At 45.0% G+C, this 18,593-nt stretch overlaps 2 protein-coding genes across 2 annotated transcripts in view; both read right to left on the bottom strand.

Moving 5' to 3' along the window:
- Positions 1–18,593, bottom strand: part of LOC141122012 (uncharacterized) — a 373,719-nt gene that overhangs the window by 77,275 nt on the left and 277,851 nt on the right. Inside the window, exons 2-4 of the mRNA XM_073611806.1 lie at positions 12,611–12,817; positions 12,348–12,489; positions 7,572–9,471 (exon numbers count right to left, since the gene is read on the bottom strand). Coding sequence (XP_073467907.1) covers positions 7,572–9,471; positions 12,348–12,489; positions 12,611–12,745 — 2,177 coding nt within the window. The 5' untranslated portion in view covers positions 12,746–12,817. The remainder of the gene's footprint in view (positions 1–7,571; positions 9,472–12,347; positions 12,490–12,610; positions 12,818–18,593) is intronic.
- The window catches only part of LOC141122023 (uncharacterized), a 313,410-nt gene that overhangs the window by 83,266 nt on the left and 211,551 nt on the right, over positions 1–18,593 (bottom strand). The window lies entirely within an intron of this gene.

Here is an 18,593-nt window from a genome sequence, read left to right as displayed (position 1 = left end):
CATATTCATATCGGCCACTCTTTGGCATCTGGATGTGGTCGATCTGTATCCTTTGAAAGTGGTACTGGGCCTTTGCTAGATGCTTCAAAGGTACCCTTTCCATTCTTCCTGGGTTACATTTAGCATAGATAGTGCATGACTTGCAAAAGTTGTTGGTAAGTGGTGTAATCCCCGGGGCTAAGTAGTATTAATTGATCAGGGCATTCATCAAAGTTTTTGACAGATGAGAGGCACCGTAGGCCCACTGTACCACTGCAGGAAACATTGATCGTGGCAGACACGGCCTCTTGTTTAATTCCATGATCCCTTCAGTTTCTGTAGCTCCTTTCTTGATCCACACTTCTTTTTCTTCTTTAATAGCTGCTTCTTGCTGCTCCTTGAGATGGGTCCTGCTCACAGGAGGGTTTTGTAGAATCATGGTGGTCTGTACAGTTTCTTCAGGGGTATCCACTGTACCATCCAAGATAGGTGCATCCACAGTGCCTGCAAGGTGATTGCCTCGTGCTTCTTGGGAATTCAGCTTTCCGTGCGTCTCTACCATAAGTATAGCCACTTGTGTTGGGAGGAGTAGGGCATCCATTAAGTCCTTGATAGCTGCACTGTGTTTTACAGGTGTTCCTGCTGCTATCAGGAACCCTCTGGTTTTCTGGATGATCCCAAAATCGCAGGCAACGCCGAGGGCGTATTTTGAGTTTGTATAGATGTTAGCTCTTTTCCCCTCTGCCAATTTGCATGCCATTGTTAGGGCCTGGAGTTCTGCTTCCTGGGCAGACATGGAGGAAGACAATGCTGAAGCTTGAAGAACTGTATCTTCGGTGGTGACTGCGTATCCTGTGTGGTACTGTCCAGCGCTGTCAGCATACCTGGAACCATCCACAAAGATTGTCAAGTCAGAATTCTCAAGGGCTATTTCATTGACTGTCGGTAAATGTGAAGTCTCCATTTTCATCACCACGAAACAGTCATGAGCAGTGAGATGAGCATCATTCTCCAAAGAGGATCCCCCCTCGAGAAGTGGAAGTAGAGTGGATGGGCTGAGAGTATCACATTGGAGGAGAGTGATGTTATCAGGGAGGAGCAAGGCACACTGGAGTCTGAGGTGTCTTGCTGAAGACAGGTGTTTGGGCTGTACTTGGTTTAGTATGGCAGTTATGTCATGAGGGGCAGTTATGTCATGAGGGGCATTGGGCTGCAAAGACAGCTCTGAAGCAGGAGGGTCCCCCTCTGGCCACTGAGTCTAGTTGACAGGATTAATACCCAATGGGTCTGAGTCTGTTGCCATGGGCCTGAGCCAAAACTCCTGTGACATGTTCTTGTCTCCCTGAGACAAACAGTTTGAAAGTCTTTTAGTCCCAAAGCAGGGGCTGTTGAAAGGATCTCCTTCAGAGTTTCAAAATAGTCCACAGCTTCTGGAGAAAGCGAGAAAGGGCATCATAAAGGGGTTGCATCAAGCGGGAGGCTTCTGGGATCCAAGAGCGGCAATAGGAGATTAATCCTAGGAAAACATGTAAGGGTTTATGACCCTGAGGCAAAGGGATGGCTTTGATTGCAGCAACCCTTTCTTCAGTGAGATGTCAGGTGCCTTGGGAGATGCAGAGGCCTAGGAAAATCACTTTCTCTCTGGACTTTTTGCTTTGAGGCCTTGCATCCTTGCTCGGCCAAGTGTTGTAGGAGACTTTCAGAGAAGATTAAGACATCACCAAGGGTATCTGCACAAGTAGGAGGTCATCTACATACTGAAGGAGTACAACGTCTGGGTGTAACTTCATCCAGGTGTCCAGAATGAGGGCCATTGCCTTGGCGAATTGTGATGGGGAGTTCTGGGCACCTTGTGGCATAACAGTCCAGGTGTAGCTGGCAGGTGACACAGGCTTGCCTGAAGAAGGGGTCCATGTGATCCGAAGTGGTGGGCGAGGTGGTAGGCGAGGTGGGGTGTCATGTCTCTGGTACTCGGTGTTTTCATGTGGACCACAGTTGGGGCTTGGTTCCCTGTGGGTGAATTTCCAGGGGCTTCGGTATTCCCTTCTGGAATGGCCGGGTCTTCCGCAGTTGTAGCAGACACGTGGAGTTGGTACTGGTGGGCGCAGATAGGGTGTGTCAGAGGCCATCATGAGAGGACATGTGTCTATGTGCTTTGTTCAGCACGCTAAAACCCAAATCAGTAAACCTCTTGTGCTATTTCTCAACAGATTCGCCTTTCCTTGTGTGACCTCTTGTACACATATAGGCTTCAGGCATTTTAGAGAGGAGATATGAATACATACAGAATAATTGTTTTCTTTTCTTTTTTCCTTCTTCAGAATAACCTACAAAATGTTCAGATGTGAATAGGCCCTAAATCTAGATATAGATTCAAGCAAGGAAAGCACTTCCTCTTTCGTTCTTCTCTTGGCATAATGCCCAGAATACATAAACTTCCTCTTTATTTATAATACTCTTAACTATATTCTTGATTGCAATTGAACATTTTAAACTACGTTCTAAACCAGTTATTGCTAATACAGCTTAAACACAATTAAAACCATTTGCATAAATATAGCACATTTGCTACATTCACTGTTATTAGAGAAACACCTTAAAGTCAGACTCTCGGTGATGAAGGGAAGGGGCCGTATTGGGGTCGTTGTCTCTGGTGGTGTGAGGGTCCAGGAACCCATTGCCCCAGCTGATGAGTCATACATGGGGATAGACCCAATGTGGGGTGTGCCTTGAAATGTAACAGTCTGTCGTTTCGGGGTTGTACCTGTTCTGGCATGCCTGTCAGCTTGGTGCATCCTGGCAGGGCCGGCCTGACTCTGGTTGGGACTTTGAGAGGAGGGACCGGATTGGAGTTGAGGTTGGGTCCCCTGGTCTATTAGCATTAGGTCGGGCTGAGTCTGAGTCCCTAGTCCCAGGTCTGTTAGGGCAGGAGGGCCAAGGGGGAACCTCCTGAGGCTTGAGTGTCTGGGTTTCCCCCCTTGGGAGCTCTCCGAGTCTTCCCCAGAATGTACACTTGTCATTAATGGCATAGGTTGGGCCCTGTGATACGATACTGAGGACTGGTCTATCACCGTATATATGTGGGTAGGTTCCGGTGGGGGCGGTGGTGAGGGTGGTACAGTTTGGATAGGGCATGTGTGGCAGCAACCACCTGAGCCATACAAAGACAAGTGTACATTGTCTACTATTAAGCATGGCGGGGGAGGTGACAGAGGCTCCTCTGTCAGTTGTAGCAGAGGGGCAGTAGACGAAAGGGAGTGTCTACTTCCTGGGGTCCAGACGCCATTATAGGGCGGGGGCTGACTGTCTGTCTTTGATTTTGACCCCTTTTCTGGCTTTTTTGTACACATACACAAAACAACCATTTCAACACATTTCCTGTTCTGTCCACCTTTCTTCATAAATAGCTTTGGCAACTTTGAACCAAGCGTCTGCTGTTTGCAGCAGCCCGTGGTCCCACAACAAACCCCTTTTTCTTTTTAAAAGAGCACGCCATTCATTCGGCTCTAGACGACCACCCAAATGCATAGTGACCCCACACACTTTTGACAATCTCTTCCCTTTCTTGACAGCATCTTCTCCTTCTCGCTCTAATACCAAATCGCAAGCCAAAATTCCCTCTTTAGGTCTCTCTAACTTCTGTCCCATCGTTAGCTATTGGGAAGTTTATGTGTCCAAGCTCAGGATTTGTATGGCGGTTTTATGAAGCTGTCTTGGACTCGAGGGTCCGACAATCCTCTGACCACCACCTGTCCTCTTTCAGACCACCTTCCAATATATAACACTACCTTGCTACGTTGTGTCTTGATGCAAAGAACAGAGAGAAGCACACCGCTCCAGGCAAACTCAGGTGCAGGATGGATCACAGGTGCAGACCTCGGCTCACCACCGTGGAAGACGAACAAGACAAGGAATTGGCCACACACTGGAACTCCAAATTATCTTGATGTCATCTTTATTGTCCGTCACCTGGTACCGGTTCAGACCATATCATAGTCTCAAGTTAATGAGGAAAAAATGGATAGAGAGAGAGAGAAAGGAACGTCTACAGTGTTCGACTGCCGTGCAAGTCTCCTTACACGCATCTTCCCAAAACGTAGACCAGTCACTGCCCACTCAGGTGGCCACAGGTAGGGGAGCGAGTAACATGTGACTACTTATTACTCTCAACAAGACAGTTAACATACAGAGAAGGAGTACAGTAATTAATATTCAATGCACCACGTTAAATGTCATTTACATTTCCCAGAACCATGCCCAAATTCCTCACTCTATTTTTTTTCCTTCTTCTTCAAACGGTTCTGGTTGTTGAAGTTGCAACGGACACCTTTCGGCTGCGTGTCCCCTCCTTTTAACTTCACTCTCTATAGCCTGTGGCGACTTGCCAACTTCAAGTTTAACTGGATAATGTACGTTTAATCTAAATACCAACACATCTGTGATCTCCGCTAACAAGGGTTTGTAACCAAGAGCTTCTCTCTTATATCCTGGCTCTACCACTTTACCCACCCCCCAGCCTCCTTCATGTATCCCAAATAACAGACAACGCAAACACATTTAGGACATGACATAATCAACCAACAACAAGATATGTGACGGCTGCAGTGAAGGACAGGATTACTCAAACTGTCATGGGATCCCCCACGCCGCTATGAGTGTTCCTGACGCCCCCCCTGGGGTTTCCCGGTTGCATGTACTTACTGTACTACCCGTGCTTTGCCGCACAATTATTTTTATTCCCCCCAGGAGGAGTTTAACCACGTCCTGATGCCTTCTCCTAGTCCAGGAGAAGTTTAACCATGTCAACTAATTTCATCCGTCATCCATGACTATATAAGCAATCCCCAACTCCCAATAGCCATCACAAAACACAAGATCGATCAACAAAACAGAACAGAACAAAATAGGCGGTAGATATAATTGCAGGTTCCTTAACTTATCAACAGACTCGAGGCAAGATTAATACCTGTCTTTGAGGGCCGCAGGAAGCCGATATGGGCACAGAGATTGACCAGCCACGGGTACAGGATAAACAGTAGACTAGATATACGAGATATCAAAAGTGTCTTACCTTTTTTAGAGGTGATCAGTCTCCTCCTGTATCTCCACGTTGGCTTGTCCCAGTCCCTTCTGGATCGGCTTACTTGAGACCCTAGCCTCGAGCCCCACGTTTGAGCGCCAAAATGTTTTGCATTCAGAACAAAAGTCTGATATTATTATATCTACTTCTTTTCAAATCAAATGTAAAAGCATGCATGCCATGAAGTAATCAAGCTCTGACACTCAGTTCAGAATAAGAACTTCTGAGATTTATTTCCTCTTTTTCCTTCAGTTTTATACACTTTTTTCAGACAGAGAATACAGCCTATGCAAAACATGTTGTTATGACAATATATGAGATTTTAACAGTTTTAGCAACGATTTCAGCAATTAATCATAGCTATTATTAAATATCTTGGTAATTTCCTCTTGAAAACATTGGACGTTGATGTCATGTCTGCCTTTGGTGCAATTTCTCGGAAAAGACAATCTTTTTATAATCTTTTGTGGTTCGGCTTCAGACTGAAAAAAGGGAACTAGCAGATATCTGTTGTTATCTGAATTCCTTAAAGTTAAGATTTTAACAAGCTAAGCTTCTGACACAACATTACATTTGAAATAGGCATTTTAAAATTTTTACCTGGTACCTTTTGTGACACCTTAATCACATCCATTACAAGGGCAAGAGGAGCGCTGCTGACATTAACGAGCCGAGCCAAGTGTACTGTGTACTCGGCTAGGCTCGCAGTCACGCCCAGTCCCACCTCCTAGTCTTTACGTCCCACCATTGGACTGGTGTTGTGTCCATCATAGGAGCCGTGACGGGGCGTGACTGCGAGTGGAGCCGAGTACACTCGGCTCGGTCTATGTCGGCGGTGCTTCTCTTGTCCTCAGAGACAGCGGGGACAAGCAGAATATCTCGGCGGTGCTAAATTTAAAAACCAAACATGCTGCAATTTTGGGCAAGGCTGCAGATGGACACTGGGGAAGGCTTCAGATGGACACTGCAAGGCTGCAGATGGACAATGGGGAAGGCTGCAGATGGACAGTGTGCAAGGCTGCAGATGGACAATGAGGAAGGCTGCAGATGGACACTGCAAGTCTGCAGATGGACACTGGGGAAGGCTGCAGATGGACACTGCAAGGCTGCAGATGGACACTGGGGAAGGCTGCAGATGGACACTGCAAGGCTGCAGATGGACAGTGTGCAAAGCTGCCAATGGACGTTGTGCAAGGCTGCATTGATGGCCATTTAAAATGTAAGGTTTATTCCTTAAACTTCACTCCTAAAAGTTTTTTCCTCAAACTTCCCTCCTTAACTTGGTGTGCGTGTTATACGCCGATAAATACGGTATATATATATATATACAAAGCCGGGATGTGTGTATATATATATATATATATATATATATATATATATATATATATATACACTAAATACACTGCAGCTAACTGAATAAACTGCCTGCCTGAAGTATATTAGAAACAGTACACCAGGAACGGTCTGCAGTGAGATCTAGCTAAACTAGATACAGTGGATATATAATGAATGAATGAATATGGGTGTCCAATAAAGTGATGTGTGGCTCACTAAAACCAGAAGAACATGGTCCTCCTTGGCCTCCCTCTCACTGTACCAATCAGAGTCTTTATGAGGACTCGCTCTCAAACCCCAAATGAAAGAGCAATGTGAAGAAGAGGTGATCCTTTCCAGAAAGTAATAGTCCTTTCCAAAGAATGGTAAATGTATTTATACTGTACTTATCAGCTTGTCCAAGTCCACAGGACCAGGGTCCCGGGGGAAGGTCCTCCTTTGTCTTTGAAAACAGCAGTCTTGTAAAGTGTGTAGAACCATATATGGGTCAAAGGCATGTAGTCCAGAGATGGGCCGTGCTGGTCTGACCGCTTTCACCCATCTCTGTCATCTGCAGCAGAGGCTGGTTGCCAATGCGGTCCATTGCACTTTTATCCTTTAGTGTCTATTTAACTCACAAGTGCACGAGTCCAATCTCAGATATTACAATCAAACCATGCCTGACAAACGAAAATTAAGGGCTCTACTAGCCATAATTTAACTCAGTGATTTCCTATGACCATCAAGTGACCATAATGGGGTATTTTTCCTGAAATACCTAAATAAAAATAGCACAATACCACATTATGGCCACTAGATGGAGCCAAGGAGACATCTAAATGTTTGTGAAATCTTACACCACAAAATGTACTCAGCCAATGAAAGGTAATGACTCCATTTTTATTTTTCTACTGCTATCAATGGCCAACACAGTACAACACTTCATCCATGTCTTTGATGATCTCTGATCTCCTTATCAACTGTTTGTTACATGATGAAGATCAGCCATGGAGTATATCTGAGGTGTATATCAGGGTGTGCTTCCCCACATGAGAGCTGTGATGTCCAGCAATATTCATATAGAAGACATTTCCCGCACTCAAGGCACTAATACACCTCGAGGGTTGTGTGGGATCCCTGATGTACAGGAAGACAGGACTTCAGTGAGGAACAATTCCCTTACTCAGGACAGGAATACGGCTTCTCCCCGGTGTGAGATCTCTGATGTGTGGAAAGACTGGACTTCTGTGTAAAACATTTTCCGCACTCAGAACAGGAATACGGCTTCTCCCCTGTGTGAGATCTCTGATGTCTGTAAAGATTGTATTTCTGTGAAAAACATTCTGTGCACTCAGGACAGGAATACGGCTTCTCCCACGTGTGAGATCTCTGATGTTTGTAAAGATTGGAATTCCGTGAAAAACATTTCCCACACTCAGGACAGGAATATGGCTTCTCTCCTGTGTGAGATTTCTGATGTGTGTAAAGATGGGACTTCACTGAAAAACATTTCCCGCACTCTGGACAGGAATACGGCTTCTCCCCCGTGTGAGATCTCTGATGTGTGTAAAGATTGGACTTATCTGAAAAACATTTCCTGCACTCAGGACAGGAATACGGCTTCTCCCCAGTGTGAGATCTTATATGCCTATTAAGATTGGATTTATAATGGAAACACTTCCCGCACTCAGTACAGGAAAAGCTCTTCTCTGTTGGAAGGATGGCACCATCCCTCACAGTCTGAGGTTCCTCAGAATAAGAGGAATACGATGGTCCATCTACACTGTGTGGTGCTGGATGGACATTTAAGGTAGCTGGGTTTTCTCCTTGACTATTACCGTTATGAGAACTCTGATGTGTGAAAAGTTGTGACTTCAGTATAAAGCATTTCCCACACTCAGGACAGGAATACGGCTTCTCCCCTGTGTGAGATCTCTGATGTTTGTAAAGATGGGACTTCCGTGAGAAACATTTCCCGCACTCAGGACAGGAATGCGGCTTCTCTCCCGTGTGAGATCTCCGATGTCTATAAAGACTGGACTTCAATGAAAAACATTTCCCGCACTCAGTACAGAAATACGGCTTCTCCCCTGTGTGAGATCTCTGATGTGTGTAAAGATGAGACTTTACTGAAAAACATTTCCCACACTCAGGACAGGAATATGGTTTCTCCCCAGTGTGAGACCTCTTATGCACATTCAGTTTGGCTTTAGAAAGGAAACATTTACCGCACTCAGGGCAGGGATATGGCTTCTCACCCGAGTGAGACCTCTGATGTCCATAAAGATGTGACTTTTGTGAAAAACATTTCCCGCACTCAGGACAAGAATACGGCTTCTCCCCTGTGTGAGTCCTTTTATGCACATTAAGATCAGATTTAAAACGGAAAAACTTCCTGCACTCAGTACAGGAAAGCCTCTTACCTGTTGGAAGGACAGCATCATCCCTCACAATCTGAGGTTCCTCAGGACAAGAGGAATACGATGGTCCATCTACACTGTGTGGTGCTGGATGGACATTTGAGGTAGCCGGGTTTTCTCCTGGACTATTCCCATTATGAGAACTCTGATGTGTGAAAAGTTGTGACTTTAGTACAAAGCATTTCCCACACTCAGAACAGGAATATGGCTTCTTCCCCGTGTGAGATCTCTGATGTCTGGAAAGATTGGACTTTACTGAAAAACATTTCCCGCACTCAGGACAAGAAAACGACTTCTCCCCCGTGTGAGATCCCTGATGTCTGTAAAGATGGGACTTCTGTGGAAAACATTTCTTGCACTCAGGACAGGAATACGGCTTCTCTCCTGTGTGAGATCTTATATGCACATTAAGTTTGGATTTAGAAGGGAAACACTTCCTGCACTCCGTACAGGAAAACCTCTTCTCTGTTGGAAGGACGGCACCGTCCCTAACAGTCTGAGGTTCCTCAGGATAAGAGGAATACGATGGTCCATCTACACTGTGTGGTGCCGGATGGACATTTGAGGTAGTCGGGTTTTCTTCTGGACTATACTGTGTGATGTCCTCATCTTCTACGTTACAGTCTGGAGACAAAGTGAGACAATCCTCTGAGGTTTTCTTCATCTCACGTCCATCTACTAAAATAGGAATAAAAAGATTATTACTAGACATGAGCAGATTGGTTCCCCTAAACCAGGACTCTGCCCACATCAGGCAGCTTTGTAAGATCTTGAGGATCTTACAATTCCACCCTCAAGGTAACTAGTAAATGGGTCCTCTGATCTCCTACCAGTTAATTTCTTTATTCATGGACCTTAGTCAGAGAGTGAGGAAACAACGAGAACTGTCTTTTATAGGAGTGACAGTGATGAGGGGATTATAGGGCGAGTGTCCCCACCCCCTCTATCACTCATTGCCATCTTCCCAACACAAGAAGTCCTGCACTTCCTTATTTAGTCCATGATTTAGTCATGAATAACAGCGGAGCTGAGCCCCACCAGAGGTCAGAGAGTGAGGATGGGGGGAGAACAACCAAGATGAAAACTGGACTGATCCTGAAGACCACCATCATTGGGTTATTGACTCCTCCCTCATTATCACTTTCTGTTTAAGGTTCCAAAGTTTGAGGATGTTATCACATTATTATCAACATGTAAAAGTCTGTGCTCCAATCAAGTCATCAGATATAAAATGTCCAGCTGGTAGGAAATGGGTCTAACAAAAGAGAATACATATTATGTGTATATATATATAGCAGTGGGTAGAGGGGAGAGAGCAGAAGTCAGGACTATGTAATGTATAACATATTGTATAAGATACAACAGATAGGAATGGGGATCCCCTTGTTAAAGGGGGCTTCCAGATTCCGATAAGCCCCCCACAACCACCGGGCAAGGGTTGTGGGGATGAGGCCCTTGTCCCCATCAACATGGGGACATCCTCCCCATGTTGAGGGCATGTGGCCTGGTACGGTTCAAAAGGGGGGGTGCTCTCTCGCCCCCCCTCTTTTCCTGTGGCCTGCCAGGTTGCGTGCTCGGATAAGAGTCTGGTGTGGATTTTTGGGGGAACCCCACGCCATTTTTTTTAATTTTGGCGCGGAGTTCCCCTTAAAATCCATACCAGAAGGGCCTGGTAATGGAATTTTGGGGGACCCCCAAGCATTTTTTTTTCAATGACTTTCAATGACTTTTATGTGTATTGTCGGGACCGACAATTCATTAATAGCCGGCACTAGCGCTAGTACTTTTAAATGATTTTTATTCTTTAGAAAAGTCATTTTGCTCTCGGACTGTTATAAACACGAGAAACATGCGCCACTTTACAGGCATACTATAGACACCCCCCATGTACGAAGGTTAAAAGAATATTTCACTTTTATTGTTTCACTTTAAGCATATTTAAAATCACTGCTCCCGAAAAAACGGCCGTATTTTAAAACTTTTTTTGCATTGATTCATGTACCGTGGGACAGGACCCGGGTCCCCAAACACTTTTTATGACAATAACTTGCATATAAGCCTTTAAAATTAGCACTTTTGATTTTTCATGTTCGTGTCCCATAGACTTTAATGGTGTTTGCGTGTTCGAATAAATTTTTTGCCTGTTCGCATGTTCTGGATGCGAACCGAACAGGGGGGCGTTCAGCCAATTCCTAGGCAGTAGTATGTAATGTACAACATAGAGTATATAGTGCAGGGGTCAGGAGTATGTAATGTACAACATAGAGTATATAGTGCAGGGGTCAGGAGTATGTAATGTACAACATAGAGAATATAGTGCAGGGATCAGGAGTATGTAATGTACAATATAAATTATACAGTGTAAGGGTCAGGACTCATAATATTGGTATTCAGTAATCAGTGGAAGATTAACCGGTTCCCGACCGGCCCCTGTACTTTTACGTCGGCAGAATGGCACGGCTGCACAAAGTAACGTACCTGTACCTTACTTTGAATTTGCTGCCGCTGGCGGCACGCGCGCCTGCCGCAAGGACTAGCCTCCCCGTTCTGCCTAGTGACAAGTGTCACTCGATCTCTGCTCCCTGTCATCGGAGCAGAGATCAGTGACGTCACACACCAGCCCATCCCCCTGACAGTTAGTAATCACTCCCCTAGGACACACTTAACCCCTCCCCGCCCCCTAGTGGTTAACCCCTTCACTGCCAGTGTCATTTATACAGGAATCAATGCATTTTTATAGCACTTATTGCTGTATAAATGACAATGGTTCCAAAAATGTGTAAAAAATGTTTTTTATATATTTTTGGGGATATTTATTATAGCAAATGTAAAAAATAATGCTTTTTTTTTCAAAATTGTCGCTCTTATTTTGTTTATAGCGCAAAAAATAAAAACCGTAGAGATGATCAAATACCACCAAAAGAAAGCTCTATTTGTGGGAAAAAAAGGACGTCAATTTTGTTTCGGAAGCCACATTGCACGACCGTCAATTAAAGTGATGTAGTGCCGAATCGCAAAAAACGCTCTGGTCAGGAAGGGGGTAAATCCTTCCAGGGCTGAAGTGGTTAAATGTTTACATGAGACAAGTTGCAGAGGTCCCACACCGCTGCCTCCCATCTCCTGAGACTGCACTCAGTGACTTGGGTCTGAGACTATACAGACATATCCCTCCACCCGGCACAGCCAGCAAATAACAGAGCAAGTAATCCTGGGGGGATTGTTCTGTCAGAGATCTTGCTATACCCGAGTATGAGGCAGAAGACCCAAAACACATACCCCAGGTGCCTAGATCTAGTAACATCTATGGTGAAAAATGAACATTTTGCTGCCAGCTGAACCCCAGAATCTCCATAAATCCAGTCTAGATACATAAATTGTGTCTGCAGCACAGAGAAGGAAGATTATCCGAGAGAAATACAGGAATACAGGACGGGGAACACAGCTCAGGAAAGTGACCAGGGGATTACAGGCTGATATCACCCAGTCCCCGCCCTACTCTGGACCAATCAGTGAGCAGTATGGGTGGAGGAATGTATTTAGTGTTAATGACCCACCTGTGCTGATCTCTGTAGGAGTGTCCTCCTCTATAAATGTCCCCGTTATTCCATCCTCCTCCATAGACTGCTGATCATCCCTCACATACCTCTCTTCTTCTTCTGATTTAACCTCGAATTCTATATCGATTGGATCTCCACTCTAAATCAAGAAAATGAGAGTGAATATCATCTGTAAAATATAAGATTTATTATTGTGATATCACATAAAAAATCCACACATTGTCTCGATGAGTCTGTTTTATAAGCTCCGTCCCACCAACCTTGTAACAGTGAGGGATGGTGTGATCTTCCTGTGTGGAATCCCGGGAATACAGAGGATGAGGACATCTCTCTGGTGGGTTCCTGGTATTTGGTGGCTCCATCATATCCTTGTGTCCTTCTGAAAACTCCTCCATCACTCCATACTCCTCATCCTCCTCTTTATACTCTTCTTTAACATCAATATTATCATCCCCGAGGTTTCCACTCTTAATATATAATAAAACATTCATTGTAACAAACATGTTGTGTATAAGACCCCTTTCACACTGGGGTGGTTGTCAGGCGCTTTAGTGCTAGAAATAGCCTCTGCTAAGTGCCTGAAAACCGCCTCCCATTCACTGCAGTGTGACCTTTCAAAATCGGGCAAAGTCCTGCAAGCAACATCTTTGGGGCTGGTTGGTAGTGCTGTATTTAGCACTCCCAAAATGCCCTTCCCATTGCAATGAATGGGCAGTGCTTCCAAACTACTTTGAAAACGGGAGTTTTTAACCCTTTTTTTGGGTTAAAAGTGCCCTGCTGGTGGCCAAAAAGCGACGCAGAAGCCCCACTTAAGCAGCGCTAAAGCGCCACTAAGACGAGCAGCGCTTTGAGTGTGAAAGCAGTCTTAATGAAAACTATTAGTAATTTTTTTCTTATCTACCTGATGATGGTGAGGGATGGTGTGATCTTCCTGTGTGGAATCCCGGGAATACAGAGGACGGGGACATCTCTCTGGTGGGTTCCCATTACTGGATCCATCTGTAGGAAACACACACACTGACTGAATACATTGTTTCTATGTGTTTATCAGATGATGGGGGATCTAGGTGGACCCTCCGTACTGCTCTCTCCTTTACAATAAAGTCTCCTCTTACCCGGTGATGAGAGGGGCGGCTGATTGTCCATCATGACGTCCTTGTAGAGATCCTTGTGTCCTTCTAAATACTCCCACTCCTCCATGGAGAAATAGACAGTGACATCCTGACACCTTATAGGAACCTGACACACACAATGATACAGTCACCATCCAGACACATCCCTTGTCTGTTACTGGATAATGTCCCAGAATTCCCAGAATCCTCCTCACCTCTCCTGTCAGCAGCTCCATCATCTTCTTGGTGACTTCTAGAATCTTCTCCATGTTGTGTCTCTCAGGTTTTATGGAGGCACTGTGATGGTCATATGATCACCTGACTTCACAAGAGGAAATCTCTGTATTGAGGAACCAATAGGAATATCATGTTAGAATCCCAGAATCCTCCTCACCTCTCCGGTCAGGTCTGTGTTTTATTAATAGAGATAAGAGTGATGTCATGTGATCTCCCAGAATCCTCCTCACCTCTCCGGTCAGGTCTGTGTTTTATTAATAGAGATAAGAGTGATGTCATGTGACCTCCCAGAATCCTCCTCACCTCTCCGGTCAGGTCTGTGTTTTATTAATAGAGATAAGAGTGATGTCATGTGACCTCCCAGAATCCTCCTCACCTCTCCGGTCAGGTCTGTGTTTTATTAATAGAGATAAGAGTGATGTCATGTGACCTCCCAGAATCCTCCTCACCTCTCCGGTCAGCAGGTAGATGATCTCCAGGGTGAAGTTTAGTATCTTCTCAGTCATGTGACTCCAGTCCTCCTCCATCCTCATTGGTCCCGTCATTTGATCTATACAGGTCTCCTTGTAGACGGATAACTTTGGGAAATGAAAGTAAGAATTATTTGGATGGTGTTGGTCACACAATAATAGGATGTGGATGTGAGGGGGGTAATAGGAGGCTTCCTGTACATTTAACAACTACTCCCCCCCATGGGAACAGATTTAGTTTGGACTGTTTAGTACATTTTTGAGGTGTGGGACCCTCTTGTCCTGCCGGATCAGATATTCCCCTTTCTATGTTGGGTTTGTTTAGTTTCTGAACTGGATTTGATTGGTTTTAGATCTGCAGACAAGGAATGATAAATACGATCCTTCCTTTGACTTGTTTGCTCTGAGGCAGTGATGTGAGGACAATGTCGGGTCATCATGATGTCCAGGAAGGGGAACTTGCTGACTTTTGGTCGGAGTTGTCGGCTAATCAGGATAATTTCCAGAACTCCGGCTGCAAGGCTCCAATCTCCGGCAGCCTGCTGACTGATCGGAGTGATGTCACTGTCACTCTCTGCAGTAAGAGAAGGGATCTGATTGGATAACAGGAGGATGCTGCTGGTGGAGTACAGAACTGTGGGGGGAGGAGTCAGTTTTGTTCTCTCCAATAACAACCCATCTGCCATCTATGCTGATTATGAAGATTATAACATGTAAGTGTACTATTTGTTTTTATGGAATAAATGACTTCATCATTCTAATGAGGATCTTGCGCTGTCATTTCTTTGTTGTTTAATCTCCTTGGATCTTCCCGGATCTTTATCTGACAAGCTGCAGGACCCTTGTATGTTGGAATGAACATTTGTCCTCATCATGCTGTTACCATAGACTGCTGTCTGTTGGGCTGGACCTTGTAGTGCACATTACTGGTGTGTGATTTTTATTTCAGTGCTGGTAGGAGGACAGCAGGGGGGAGGGGTTTGTTCTCTTGGTCTATTTTGTATCCTGTAACATATTTCTAGAACGGTGAAATGGTGAGGTGAAGGCTTCCTTCACTTGCTGGCAGAAGGTCTTTAAAAGAGAAGTATGATTTTTTTTTCTTTCAGATTCATACTTACCTAGGTGGATGCAGCATCGGTCCCCTGGCACCTCTTCACTGAGAACCGATCGATCTAACATCTGCGATGGCTCAGTTCTCACAGCTCTGCCCCCCGCACTCACTGGAGATGTGGAGGGATGGGGAGCGCCCGTCTCAGTCTCTCAGTGGCTCGCTGAGAGGCTGAGATGGCCATCAGTCCAGACACCTGGAAGATCCAGACTTCATTGTGGTGATGATGCGGTGCCTGGACTGATTCCAGTGATGTCCCCAGAGAGAGGACTTCATCCCGCTCTCTGCTGAAAACAGGTCACAAGAGTGCAAAACGAATTGTACTCCTGTAACCCATAGGAGAAGCCCAGCCAAGAGATCTCAAGCTGGACTTCTCCTTTAAGAAGGTGAGAAAAGTATGTGCAGGTGGGGTGAGAGGACCATCAGAGACCAACAGCCAGTGTAGTGTAATAATTGTCCTTTGTAGGCCATGTATGGTCAGGATGGTCATTGTCTTGTCTATTTATTGTCAGTGATGTTTGTTTAGAGGAACATATTACTAGAATTTATCTCCAAAATGAAGAGAATGTTCCCATAAGTGGGGAAATGTTCTGACCCTGAAGGGGTTAATCTAGGTTTCCACACTATATATGTGTGTATCATCATCTGCTGGAGATAAAAGACATCACAGTGACTATGGAGGAAGAGGACGGACATGACGGGGGGTTACTGGGTGTAAATAGAAAATAAGATCTTATTACCTCCTCTAATGTCACTTCCAGCAACGTCTCCTCTCTACTTCCTTCCGACTCACCTCTCACCCGGGAACTTCCCATCTGTACCTGACATCACTTCCTGTCTGTATTACATAGAAACTTCCTGTCTGGGTAGAAGTAAGATCACCATCTTGTGGAGTTCAGAGGAACTGCAGCCCCAAGAAACGTCTCATAATAACCATTCCTGTATAACAGGTGTAGCGCTGGTAGATTTGCAATCTACCGCATGTTAGGTAAATTTAGTAAATTGTGTGTTAGGAAGGTTAAAAGTTCACCTCTGTTCAAGCTTGGCTGACGTTGTGGGTGTTTCCATACTGACCGGTGGGTGTCGCCGCTGTTACCACTGGTCAGGGTTGGAAAGGCAACGTGTTGAAGCGAATAGATGCTCCTCTGTCTCGGAGGCACGCTCGGTGGAGGTGGTCCTCCGAATTGCATTCTGGGCGAGGGTATTTATGGGACAGACGCCATATTTTGGGGTTCATTTTGCAGCCACTTGCTGGCCCTCCTGGCCGACAGGTATGCGTTAAGGAGCTACCTCGTGGTCCTCTGTCCGGGATGCCCATGATAAAGCGGCGCAGGGGTGGGTCCAGAGGCTTGTCTGGAGCCTGCCACCGCGGCCGAGGAATGGTCCTGAGCTGTCGGTGCTGTGTGACGAAGCTGAACAACCGAGGAGATCCCAGGGGAGGACCCATCTTGGAGAGATCACGCCGCATGCTGGTCTATAGAGGGGCCTGGTGACTCGGTTGGAGGACGTATCCAAAAGTAACTATGAAGCATAGTGTTGCCGGCTCAGCTTAAAGGTTCAAGGAATGTGACTGACATTCACTACAACAGATCTATACATCCTGTGGCAGAGGATCGTACGGATTTTATTCCCAAACAAGTCTGTGGCAGAGACTTTGATTCGTGCTGCGTACCGGCTGCTAGACCGGTGAGAGAGGCCTATCCAGACGAGCAAGGAGTGTGTCCCACGAGGGGAGCGCATTTCAAATAGTATTTGAATTATACCAAGACCTTTTGCCAAGAGAACCCTACCAGAGAATATTTGAGTTTCTTCTGCGAGTTTCCTTTCTACCTCTTTCCTGCTACTTCTTAAGTCGTTTGTTTAATAAAGCATTGAAAATGTACTCCAGTGTTGGTGCGTGTGTCGTCCAGGAGTAAACTCAACGGAACCCCTAGACCCGGTGCTGGTGAAACAGAGGGAAGCAGAGTGAAGGTAACAGACCCGCTTAAACCAGCAGCTCCACAGTGAGTTAGTGCTACACAGGGCAAAGTTAAAAACATAACTCCCGAAATTGAACTTTTTGGTGAAGAAAATGCAAAAATATATCAAAAATCACTCATAATGAATATGTTAAACATAAATTGCAAGGATGTAATGTTTACATAGGAATGGTGGCGGAGATCTCTCAAAGTAAGAACATTTCCTTATATATAGATAAAATAATTAATGTGAAAAAAGCTGTAAAACAATTAAAAAAAATATATAGACTGAGTCATCCTCTTCAGCCATAAAGGCATTGTGATTCAAGATCTTCTAGATAACATAGAAGTAGGACTCATCGACATATGTCCCAACTTTTTGAGATGGGAACGAGGGACACCTATTAGCAAAAGTATGTAGGCATCAGTCACACCCCCTGACACGCCCCCTTAAAGGAGAATCATACAAAAAAAAATGATTGGTTAAACCCACAAGGGCTTTTTTACCACTTCTATTGCTTTACACTGGCTGTTAAAATTTACAAATGCAGCAATTTAGAAATTGGATGAAAGGTTTAGCACTGGGAAACAATTTTTGAAAGATAAAAAGTGCATTTTATATACAACTATATAGATTAAACCAAAATGAGGGACAAATAAATAGGAAAGAGGGACAGAGGGACATTGTTCCAAATCAGGGACAGTCCCTTGAAATCAGGAACAGTTGGGAGCTATGCATTGATGATTTCATACATTTGTTTGGAAGAAGAGAACAAACCTCAGAAAGGAGCATGTAGGATGACAGGAAAGGCTCTTGATTGGTGGGATCCAACAGACATCCCAACTCTCCCACATTTCGGCTGTGGCTCCCTGACACCCGCAAGTGCCACGTAATATCCCGGCTGCAGGGTTGATTCTGGGCGGGTGCGCAGGGTGCACCCAGGGCTGTAAAATGACCCCTAAACATGGCGTCTGTCCCATAAATACCCTCTCCCAGAATGCAACTCGGAGGACCACCTCCACCAAGTTGTCTCCGGGACAGAGGAGCACCCATACGCTTCGACACGTTGCTTTTCCAACACCAGCTAAGGGTAACAACGACACCCACTGGCTCAGTGTGGAATCACACGCAACATCAGCCAAGCTGGAACAGAGGCAAATCTAACTTCCACTAATGAGCAATTCACTAAATTTACCTATCAGATGGTAGATCATAAATCTACCAGCGCTACATATGTAAACATTACATCCTTGCAATTTATGTTTAACATATCCATTATGAGTGGACTGATATATATATATATATATATATATATATATATATATATATATATTTATGCTTTTTGATATATAATTTT

The sequence above is a fragment of the Aquarana catesbeiana genome, unplaced genomic scaffold (assembly GCF_042186555.1).
Source record: "Aquarana catesbeiana isolate 2022-GZ unplaced genomic scaffold, ASM4218655v1 unanchor237, whole genome shotgun sequence".
Lineage (NCBI taxonomy): Eukaryota > Metazoa > Chordata > Amphibia > Anura > Ranidae > Aquarana > Aquarana catesbeiana.
The sequence above is the reverse complement of the archived record's forward strand: the minus strand, read 5'-3'. Positions and strand labels throughout refer to the sequence as shown.